At 35.7% G+C, this 12,229-nt stretch overlaps 1 protein-coding gene across 1 annotated transcript in view; it reads left to right on the plus strand.

Moving 5' to 3' along the window:
* The window catches only part of VAPA (VAMP associated protein A), a 30,480-nt gene extending 19,875 nt beyond the window's left edge, over window positions 1-10,605 (plus strand). Inside the window, exons 3-6 of the mRNA XM_056331073.1 lie at window positions 2,146-2,249; window positions 4,293-4,373; window positions 7,344-7,520; window positions 8,530-10,605. Of these exons, the coding sequence (XP_056187048.1) occupies window positions 2,146-2,249; window positions 4,293-4,373; window positions 7,344-7,520; window positions 8,530-8,688 (521 nt within the window). The 3' untranslated portion in view covers window positions 8,689-10,605. The remainder of the gene's footprint in view (window positions 1-2,145; window positions 2,250-4,292; window positions 4,374-7,343; window positions 7,521-8,529) is intronic.
* The last annotated feature ends 1,624 nt before the right edge of the window (window positions 10,606-12,229 follow it).

Raw genomic sequence — 12,229 nt, forward strand, 5'->3', positions numbered from 1 at the left:
GTTGGGTGGCAGTGTAATTAAATTTAGAAGTAACTTTTCTCATAGGTACTAGTGAATGGAAAATGGAAAGGCCAAGTTAGTAATTTTGATACTGCACTTAGCATTTTATATACTAATGCAGTTCAGTCCTACCGTGAAGAATTTACTTTCTGTGAAGGGAAGCATATTGAACTGTACATCCAATGAAGATTCAGAATTGTGGAAAATATAATTGAATTGTTTAAAACTATAGCAGTATTGAAGTCTACAAATTGGTTTAGAATATATGGGAAGGTTGTTCAGAGACTACAGTGTATTTTTCTAGCTCAGTCAGTATTTCTGCTATAGGTACATTTACAGATACCTGTTGATAGGACTCCAGAAATGTTATTCTTGGGGTTTTTTAAATCTTTATCCAAAACTACTTCAGCTTCTCTGAGTCCTTATCCTCTGATAGACCAAGTCACAAGTGTTGTACCTACATACACATGTTTAAATATAATTTGTGTTGTTCAGTCCTCCCATCTGGACTAAGGCAACTAGTTGTCTCTGAAAGGAGACAAGGGGGCTAACATGATAGTTTGTTTCAGGGTCTGCTCCAGCCAGTATGGTTGGAGGTAGATGCTGCTTGTTGTGTATCCCTCTCTCTGCTTCAGTAGTCCCCCAGCACTATGATAACAAAACTTGTGTATTCAGGTGGTTCTACAAACCCTTATAATATGCCCCTGGGTATGCAACTATATCCTATAAAAGTTGTAATCTCCTGGTCTGTATTATAAACATCGTGTTATTTCAGTCCCTGTGAACTAAAGAAACCACACACATAATAGTGATGCCAGGATGACCGGGACAGCTGCTATGTAGTGTAAAAACACAGTCTGCGCCTGGATGACCTTGTATAACTTGGATGGATGAAGGTGGTGCCGCGCTGCTGTAATTAAAGCTTTCATTTAAAAGTATTGTATTGTAGAAATAATGGAAGCTATACTGTCAGTGATGTAATTTTTTTCACCAGGATTGTGCACACCTCAAAATAACAACTTTAGAAGCATAAGTTTCTGTTCTTAACCAACAGAGTTTTAAACTCTGGAAAGCTGAAAATACAGTGAAAAGGCATTAATTTAGAAAGTATAAACTGCTTGCATAATCAAACTCTGGTAGCAAAAAGTACAACAAAAAGTTGTAGCACAGACTTTGTTGTGTCAAAGAATCTGGTTCCATCCAGGTGGTGGTATGTTTTTTTTCTTTTTCTTTTTTTTTTTTTTTTTTTTTTAAATCTGCATTACAATATGTTGAAAGCTGAAAATGCAGAGAGAAAATACATAAGATAAAATGCAAGGAGTATTATGCATTTTATTTTAATGTTTCACTTAAAGCTGCCTTTACAGGGAATTTGATTTTGACTCTCATCCCTCTATTTGCTGGTAAGGTGCAATGGAGACCCAAAACATGGCATAGAGTTAAATTGTGTACCTGGTTTTTGGAGTACTTTTAACTGTTAGACTGGATTTACGGTTAAGAATGTTAAAACCTGAGTATAATATATTGTGTAGTTATTATATAACTTAAATGCTAGATTTTTTTTTTACAAAGAGCTCAGTTTGAAAGCATTTTGAAGATGTATTATTAAAACCCTAGACAGCTTTACCTCCTATAGTAACTGTAGTTTTTGAAGTATTTTAGTAGTTTTGCTCCCAGCTTAGATTAATATACCACCTCCCACCTCCCGTGTAACTATTGTAATGTGTGCTACAATTCTAAATTTGCGTGCATTTAATCACACAATGTGTTTATTCCAAAGCAAAGTCCTGTGCTGTTTGCTTGAGTTTGTGGGGTTTTTTTGTTTGTTTGTTTTGGGGGTTTTTTTTTTGGTGTCTGCCTTACAGGATCTGTTTGTTCATACTTGTATATGAAATGCCTTTTAGCTATAGTAATTACAGAAATAATTAATGTCATCTACACCAGACTGAAAAACTTACAAGCTCTTTCCTCTCAGTACTGGTTGCTACAGTGTATATCTGCTGTATTTTCAATACTGTCTTTTGCATTTCAACTTTCAGTGTCTGTTCAGTGAGAAGCAAATCTGAAGCGTATAGATAGCATGCTTGTTACAGTGATTAGCTGAAGAATCAAGAGTTTTATCCTTTATTTTTTTCCTGTGAACAGTAATGCTGCAGCCTTTTGACTATGACCCAAATGAGAAGAGTAAACACAAGTTTATGGTACAAACAACCTATGCACCACCAAATATTTCAGATATGGAGGCAGTGGTAAGTAAAAATGGGGTAAAATGACTGTTGTATATTTTTTTTTTCTCAGAAACTCAGGCTTAAGTGCAAATGAGTCGTGTTTTTGCAATTTCTTTCTGGAGAAGAACTGGGTTTTCTCTGAACAAGTACGACTTGCATATGTGATTCGGGTATTTTAATATTAAATACAAGCTTAGTTCTTAGAACTCGCTTAATGAACTGGTGGAATGGAAATAGTGAATCTAAGGTAAAGTCAGTTCAGTGTTAAAATATGAGCATGTTGTACCCTATATGTGGCTAATCTGAAGGGGATCAACAGATTATATTTGAAGGAATCAAGAGTATGTTTAAAGAACAAGCCTGAAGCTGTATGAAATAGGTGCATTTGGTTTGAAAAGTGTTTCAGTGAAATGTTGTATGGGATTATAACAAATTAAAACATTTGGAAGACTAAGATAGGTCTCTCTAAGAGATACCAAGTGGCTAAATACAGCAAAATCGTAGATTTATATTCCGTTTTAACAGAATATGCTGTAGATTCTGTTCTCAGGCAGGACTGGTCTGATGAAAGGTCCAGAAAGAAGATATTTAGGTTCGTGTTTGTTAATTCAGAAGGAAGGACATCTGTTGCTGACGTTACAAGCTGGCAGAAATGGGAAGGAAGCCTTCGGTTGTCTTAACATGCCCTTGAGGGTGTACATGAACTCCCGTAAGCTTGTATATTAAGGTGGAGGGGAAAAGATGCATAGGCTTCTGTCTCTAGAGACTGTTTAAGGAATGCCTGGGTTTACACAGGTATGTTCAGTGCTCACTCAAGGCAGAGGAGGAGAGGGGAAACAAAGGATAGAGATGAGGTTTTATAAATTGCTGAAATCCACTAGACCGGCAGATTGAGGCTCTGTCCCCTTATATGAAAGGAAAGACTACTGTGGCATCACGCTTCACTGCAAACAGTGGAAAACCTTGTAGATTTTGTGAAGTTTTTTGAGACATGTAGCTCGAAAGTTAATGTTTCTCTTCCTTCTTGTTCTGGTTTACTTTTTCTTACTATGCTTTGATAGCTTTTGGTTATGTGTGGTAAGTGAAGTGTAACTATTTGGTGAGGATATAAAAAGCCACTTCAGAAATACCTTTCAGATAATTGCTTTCTCGGTGTGTTTAAGTGTAGCATACTGAGAAACATATGTTGCAGAAAATCGATAATTGTAGTTACAAGTTAACTGTACAACTAATGCCACTGAAAAGGAGAACAAACAAAAAAAGGGGGAAGTGTATTGTGAAAAACCTGGGTCTAGTCTGTAAGACCTGCAGTTCTAAGGTAATTTCAGAGGACCTATTGGAAAAATTGCTGTAGACTTCAGATCAGTTTCTGAGCCTAAGGATTTAAGGCAACTACATGAGGTGCATGCTTTAAAAGTTAATTGTCAGTTGAACAGCGAAATTCCAGTGTATTTTATAATTATTTAGATATATTGGTAACTGTTAAAATTTAAAACGTTTTTTATAAACATATTTGAAAATTCTCTAGGCCTAAATGGTAATGTATTATGCAGTAAAATGAGGAAGTGGTTAAAAAGCTAAAAGATGAAGAACTAAAGAAATTTCTTCTGAAACTAAATGTGGAGACATGAAAAGGTGTCTTTCAACCTTTTTGTTTAAAATTGGTGCTTTCAAGATAGGACATAAGGAGTACATTTACCAAGGAGTGATAAGGCTAGAACTTTGTTCATAAACAGACTCAGATATACTTGTTCCTCATTGTGTGTTAAAGGAACGACTGTATTGTCCCCTCCCTATCCCCTACACACCTCTGGATCCATCCTTGCGTTCAATTTACTAATTTCTATTTCTGGTTCCGTTGATTAACCATTTCTAGCTTTCATTACTTTGCAGTAGTCAAAGTGAACAAAACCATACTCTTAAGGAAGCAAATCAGAAACTGCAGCTAGGGTAAGGGCAGTATTCGGCTGTGTAGGAGGCAAGTACCAAGAGCAAGCTTATGAACTGTTCAAATGTTTGCGTGAGTTAAATAGAGTTAAATAACTATACTAATTGTTGTCTTAGTGGAAAGAAGCAAAGCCTGATGAGTTAATGGACTCCAAATTGAGATGTGTGTTTGAAATGCCCAACGAAAACGATAAACTGGTAAGTAAGAAAAGAGTAAGAAACTGTCATGCATTGTCTGGTAGGATCTCACGGAAATTTGTTTTGAATTTTTTTTAGGCGTATATCATTAGTTAATTAAATGGATTGTAGAAATTTGTACTAAATTAGATGGGAGGGATGTTCAGTATATAACATTTTCAAAGATTCATAGGATTGTAGAACAGCCCAGATTGAAAGGAAATATTATCTGCTCAAGCCTTTCATTGGAAAGGGAGCACCTTGTCCAACTGTATCTTAAAATCCTTCAGCCATGGAGGCTAGTGCCAGAAATTATTATCTTTCCATTATTCTTATTGTTGATTTGCTTTAGAATGTTATTGCTGTCAGATTAAAAATAAATAATCTTCAATACTACACACAATGAAAAGTGAATTGCATAATTTGCTTTTTAAAAGATTAAGTGCTTTTCAACATAAAAAAAATATGTTTCTAATTCAGCTGAATTAGAAAAGGAAGTACCAATTAGAATTAGTGCATGTTTTAGGAATCCTAAATGCATTTTTTTTTAAGGTAGTGGGTAAAAACAGATAATCAGACAAAAAAATTTCCATTACCTTGTTCATGCTCTTGCCTTCAGACAAGATCTATTCCAGTTGTGTAGGAGATGACAGTTGCATTGTATATAGACTGAAGGTGTCTGTTTTGTGTTGCCTGGTATTTGGAATAGTAGTAAACTGTCAGTTACCTAGAAGTTTTGCAGACTATGACTGAATTCTTATGCATGAACATTTTTTTTGCCCTCATACTTGAAATTCTGATTTATGGAATCTTAATAGTGTATATTCTGGGTTGTTGTGGTTGTTTTTTTTGTTTTTGGGTTTTGGTTTTGGGCTTTTTTTTTGGTGTTTAGCATTGTGAAGTAGAGTGCTAAAGTAGGATTTTTGTGAACAACCTTCTTCACTATGGCCTTGACTTTTCTCTTTAATACTGTCTAGTTTTTACAGTAGTCTATAAGGCATGTTGGGGGAAAGTAGCATGGCTCCATGCATGTAAAAACCATCTTGTTACTTGTTATTTACATGCATAAAGGGTCTCCATGAAGGCTGCTACCTGGCCAGTAGATGTCTTTGCAAGTATTCTTCCAATATAGTTTTTTGGAGTGTAATGTAAAGAGACTTTTTGGATGTAATGTCAGCATAATGTTCTTGATGAGTTTCATAGTTTGTTGTGGGGGTTTTTTTGTTTGTTGGTTTTTTTCTTTTTTTTTTTTTTGCAAGGGTAATTTGAGTTTCAGCCTTTTATTCAGGTGTAAGCTGCCTAAGTGTGTGTTAAATACTAAAACTGTAAAGTTAAGCATTTATTATCAAGGCACTTAGTTGTCTACTTTCTGTGTTTTTTACCTTCTTACTAAATTGCATCTTAGATAATGAAAAAAATATACTTGTTCTTAATTGTATAAAATGTATAATGTAGTGAGAGAAATGTAGTGGATTATACAAAACTACCTCCTTCTGTGCTTTCTTCAGTGTGGTATCTTCATAGTATTGACTGTATAAAATACTTGTATTTTTCTGAGTAGCAGCATGGGGTTGCAAACCCCTGCTTTAGCAGTTGATTTAGTCAATGTCCTTAAACTTGGCAATGAGAAATCTGTCAAGTCCTGGGGGTAAGCCTCACCTGCCACCTCAGGATATACCTACACCAGGACACAAGTATTTCGCTCCAGTAAGCAACAACTTTCTTCAGATGCCTACCAGTCATAGCCAGAAAATTGACATGAAGAACACCAGTCAGTGAGGTCGAACAGCAGAAGGAGGTTTGTTCCAGAGATATAAGACTTAGGTCTTTCATGAAGTTTCAGTGCTACTAAAGGAATTCAATTCAGCTAGCTAACCAGTTAAAAAAGCAACAGGTTGCAATCTGCTTACTCATGATTTAATTGTGTTGGTCTTTTTAAATCCACTTAGGAGTATCTGTGGGGAGTAGCAGGATCTGGCTGTTTGCCTGTCTATGGCTGCATTGCAAGAAATTGTAAAATGCAAGTAGATGTTGTAGACCAAATAACTGCCACTTGCATAGGAACTAAAGAAATTCTTGCACCTTTTTTTAAGTTGCTTTGTTATTACGTAGATGTGATTACCTTTTAATAGGTTTTCTATTGCATTTAGTACTTAGCTTGGACTACTTTGGTTACGAAAGGTGCAGTATGGTGGTGGTCTAAATGGCATAGCTGTATAGCCAAGCAAGTAGCAATATAGAAGCCTGAATCTGATCTGATCTGAGTGTATTGCCATATGAATGCTGTGTTTTTACAAGTGGTAACCTGGGCTATACAGCTGAATCCATTGAACTATTAATTTCTGCTGAAGATCATTGTGTGTTTTGAGCAGAGCTGTGGGAACTAGATTTTTAATCTTACTTTTGGCTTTTTCACAGCTTTTTGTGTGACTTTTCACTTGTATTCAAAGTTAGTCATGTGTAATTCAGAGATGCTGTGAGACCTAAATTCCATGTTTGTGCAATACTTTATTTTCCTTCAGTAAGAGGTGCTGTAAGTGCAAAATATTTGTGCCATACATACTTTGTATTAGTTTGTGACATAACCTGTTTTCCTTCTACTTTGTTTTGTTTATTACTATTGCGGGATTACTTTCTTCCTTTTATTCCCTGCGCGCCCCCCCCCGCGCCCCCCCCCCCCCCCCCCCCCCCCCCAAGTTCAAATACTGTTTCATGCAGTTTATGCTGTCATTTGGATGCCTTCTGGGTCACAGCTAAAGTATTTATTTTTGTGTCAGTAGCATGTAGTACCAAATGTAAATGGTGCAATTTTCTCTTGCTTTTTAATATTTGAGCTAATCGGAATTGAACTGATAACAGAAGTTTTTGTTCAGATTACTGTAAATATAAGCTTCATTGAACTATATTAGTAGCTGGATTGTTTCAGTTTTAAGCTGTGGATGATTTTTCTCTAGGTAAGTAAAATTCTCAAGTAATTCTTAATATTTGTAGAATGATATAGATGCAAGCAAACCCGCGCCAGTACTGAATACATCTAAGCAGGATGGACCGATGCCAAAACCACATAGCGTTTCACTTAATGATACTGAAACAAGGAAGCTAGTGGAGGAGTGCAAAAGACTTCAGGCAGAGATTATGAAGCTGACGGATGAAAACCGGCACCTGAGAGTAAGTTCTGCTTTTGTGTTTATATTGAAGTGGCTTCATTTTTCTTGATTGAAAGGTCTGTTTTGTAATTAGGCCAATAGATGCGTATTCCAGAAAGTAAATAGAATTGTTAGAATGTCAAGATTGATATGTAATACGATTTTACTGTCCTGTATATTTTGAACAACTCAGTGATTGAAACTTTGTGATTGTCATGGATGAGATACTGAAGCTGTGGAATTTTCTTCTTAAGTGAAATGGTCCTGTTTAAGGTGGTTTTAGTTACTTTAAGTCTAAGTCAGAAATACTGAATGAGTAGCTTTTAATAAAAGTGCATTATTATTATTATTATTATTAAGAATAGTAAATGAAATCCAAAGAGGTAACATTCTGTATCACAAATTATTAGTGAACAAGAACAATTGCTTGGCCAGAGAAGGTAAGCAAACACTACTTTCCAGTACTTTTATATAAAGGTCCCGTTTCAGTAATCTGTAATTAGTCAATACATGACTTTTGGTGACTTTTCTATTAGTCAATACATGACTTTTGGTGACTTTTCTATAAATTTGTGTTTGTGTATCTGACAGTTTCATTGGCCATGGTAGCCTCTTAAAGAGCCATAAAATAATGGTGTCTCCACAGCTGTAATTCTGATGGCACTGGAACGTTTGGAGAAGCCCTACGTAAAGTAGATGTTTCTCCTTAATAATAAGGAATTACTGCTATTCAATTCTGACACGGTAACTAAAAGCAGGCTTCTTTATTGTGCCTAGCAAGAATTTCAGAATCTTTCTTAATGAGAGAGAGAGAGAGAGACTAGTGATTACCTGTCCTTATTTGAAAAACTATGGTTTCCTATGTTTATATTTTGGATTTTGGTGTGGCGCAATGTTGGTTGTTGGTTTGTTGGGTTTTTTTACTTATTTAAATATTCGCCAGCAAATTTGGCCTTTGAGTTCAGTTTTTACTATTGTAAAGAAGGTGTATTCATAATTTTTTTTCCCATCTGTGTTGTTTTCCCCCTCAGGATGAAGGCTTGAGGCTCAGAAAGGTAGCGCACTCAGATAAATCTGGATCACCCACAGCTTTGGCCCTCAGAGATAATGGCTCTAATTCTCTTCCTTCACTTCTTGTTGTAATTGCAGCCATTTTCATTGGATTCTTTCTAGGGAAGTTCATATTGTAGAAAGAATGAGTGAGAGAAGCATGCAAAATGCAGCTTCCTTTTTTTTTTTTGAGGGTTTTTTTTGGGTTTTTTTTTGGTTTTGTTTTTTTTTTTTTTTTCCTCGGCCAGAAAAAGATTTGTTTACCTACCACTTCATTGGTAGTATGGTCCAAGTGGCCATTTTTGTGTACAGCATCATAACAGGCTTTGCCTTTAATGGTCTCGCACGATTAGAAAATACAATCTGAAAAGAGAAACTGTTCGGCTACTGGACAAAATTGTACATTAAGTCATCAATAGCAGGTGTCAGTTGCACAGTCAGTCCTTTATGAAAATTCATAAATAAAGAATTGTTCTCTTTCTGTGGTTTTAATAAGAATTAAAAAATTGTTCAGAGTCTTGTAAATGTTATTTTAATAATCCTTTAAAATTTTATCTGTTGCTGTTACCTCTTGAAAAATGATTTATTAGATTGCTAATCCCACTCATTCAGGAATATGGCAAAAGGTATTCTGGGGGAAATGGTGCCTCTTACTGTGTAAATTTTCTCCTTACCTTACTTTGCTAATATCATGGCAGAATTCGTTTCTTACTTCTTGTGAGGCATTGTTGAGAGTTCTTCATCCTTACAGTCCTGTCCCATAATATTTAACATTACAAAAGAAATAAAATTGTTAACATTTTTCTGCTGGGTAGCCTGTTTGTGTGTGTTGTACTTTTAGAAGGGATTCCTAACAAGTTCATTGTTCATGGTAATTTGCTACTTGTAACAAATGGCTATTTTGAAGTTTATTTGCTTAAGTCTCTGGCTTAGACTGTTGTAATTGAAGTTTTTTGGGGAAAAAAAAAAGGTTTGCATTCCATTTGTTTAAAATGAACTGTTTTCTGGCTGCTTTCAGCTACAGAGGGGATGGTTATCAAACTTGTTTTGGAGCAGCGTAATTTGGATATCCAGCAGGTACAAATACCAGATGTGAATGTTATCAATATATTAACAGTTTGCTTGAATTGTGCGGGAGTGTAATAATCAACCTTCTGTTCCATCTTTGGATCTTCTGGGTGTCTTCCAGGAGTCAACATTATTCTTTGATTTCATAAGAGTACTTAATTCATATATACTAACTTAGTTCGTAATTCTGTTTCAGCAGATATTCAGAAATGCAAGCTGAATCTTTCAGACACCCATAGTGAATTCCATGATGCAGAAGAGTTGATATTTGCTGAGTGAGCCTCAGTTGCTCACCTTTTGAAAATGAAAATAATTTTAATGCAACTCTTGGCAGATCTACCTGTGTTAGTCATGTATAGCTAAGTTTTAAAGAATGCATTTTGTGGGGGTCTGAAATGCTTCCCTGCACTTAATCTTATGTCTTGCCTCATCTCTGAATAAGTCATAAAACCAAACTGTAGTATTGGAACAAAATATTATCTGTACTTCTGGCTAAGCATAATCCAATACAGGGAATTACTTGTAAACTTGAAAAATTGTGGAAGGGGTATACTCCTGTAAGCAAAATCGTATATGCTCTTGGACAGCTTGACTTGATGTGGTGCAGCTAAGTGTGTTAGACCTTGGTGTATGCACACCTTATGTAGCTGAGAAAAATGTTCTGGAGAAGATGTATGTTATCTTGGTTGCCTTTGATTCCTAGTGCTTTTTTTAAAAAAAGAAAACTATAATTACATCATGTTCTGTCATTGCTTTCTGTGATAAACTTTTTTTATAAAATCGTGCATATTTTCAAGGAAGTTGATGAAGAAAATGCAAATATTGCTTATCTTTTCACTTAAGCATGCAAGCACAGATGTTTCCAATTACTTGTTCAAGTGTCTGCATTCAAGTCTCCTTCTATCCCAGTGACTGGAAAAGCTGTGTTGAGGTCTTGATTATTTTGGTTCCACTGGTTCAGAATGTTGTAGTCCTGGTTTGTTTTTTTTTTTAAATCTTTTTATTTCCTCTAACAGAACATTGCCACATCAGACTGTCATAGCCAGTTCCAAAAACTGATTACATGGAAAATAATGAAAGCAATAGTGTGCAGGATGTAGTCTGCTTCAGACAGAGCAGTCATTGCTGCATTGAAGGTGGGGTGGGGAATTCTCTGGAAGATGTTACAATGTTCATAGCATAGTGTACAGAGGTTTTCAAGGGTAGCTAGCACTTTTAGGACTTGAGAGCAGAAAAAGGAGTCATTGTTCAGCTGACCCAGGTTTTGATGTGTGGCAAGAGTAATAAGGTAAAAATAATGATAAAATCAGATTGAAATAACTTTTTTTTTTTCATAAATAACAAACAGGTGGTGGTAAATCTTGGTCATGGTTTAAGTAATGTCTTCAAAGTGATAGTGTGCAGCGGCCTCATAACCAGTGTACTTACTAATGGTATAAGGATAACGTCTTGGTTTCCAGTAATCCCTTCACAGCTGTATATAAAATGTAATGCTAAAACTATTTTGCTCTCAGGAGTCACTTTGGATGAGATCAATTGTATTCAGTTAATTATGTAATATGGATTAAATTGTTTGTCTTTGTTCCTGAAATGGTTAGAACTTCTTGCTTTGTCTGCCTGCTTACTTGTGTATGTAAGCACTCTCCACTGCTCCTGGTGATAAAATCAGATGAAGATGCCCATAAAATTGTGTGAGGGTAAATGTATAACTTCAGTTAAATATGCATTGCAGGTTGCCCTTCTGATTTCTCAAAAGGGCAAGACAGAACAAGTATAAGTATCAAAGTAGTATTTTAAAGTTTTTATGAATATAGCACTTTAAAAAAGGGTAGTGTGATGGTTTGGGGGGAAAAAGCCTAGTTAAATAGAAGATATAGCTTCAGTTAATTCTGGGCACCAAATTTAACCCACTTATAAATAAATATATATGAACTTCATTTAAGAAAAAGTTATTTGTATCAATTCACAAGTTATTTGTGCATTTCTATGCATTCTCTAAAAACTGTTGACAAACACTATTGCCCCAGTTTGCATGTTTCTGCTGCTATGATTGAAGCCAATTTTTACATAATAAGCAACCAAACACTAGCTTGAAACTTCATTATCTCCTTGGGAGGGAGGAGGTGGAAGGTGACATTTTGACAAAGGGGAAAAGACAAAGTCAATAAGCAAAACTTATCTTTCAGGGCTTCTTCAAAGTTATTAAAAGTTGAAGTGTTAATAAACCATTCAAAATGTAGTACTGTCCTTTTTATTTTGGAACTTCTTCCTGACTATGTACGTTCTGTAGACTGCTGATACTGAATGGGTGTATCTAGTGCGCTGCTGCTATGTGCTGCTAGTAAATAGCATGCAGCTGCCTTGGATGAAGATTCAGTGTTGGTGTGAAGAGCCGGTGCCTGAATCCAGACAACACTGAGGATGCTGATGGTTTGTCAGGTTTATAATAATAGTTGTCGTGACAAAGAATTTTCTTTTTCCTGTTTGGAGTCTCTAGCTTGAACTGACTTGCCAGGGCAAACGCTTGCTTCGGTCTGTGGTAAATGATGGAATGAGAGCTACATGGTTACAGAGCAACCCTAATAAACATTTACTGTAATATTGAAATGCATG

This window comes from Falco biarmicus, chromosome 3 (assembly GCF_023638135.1).
Source record: "Falco biarmicus isolate bFalBia1 chromosome 3, bFalBia1.pri, whole genome shotgun sequence".
NCBI lineage: Eukaryota > Metazoa > Chordata > Aves > Falconiformes > Falconidae > Falco > Falco biarmicus.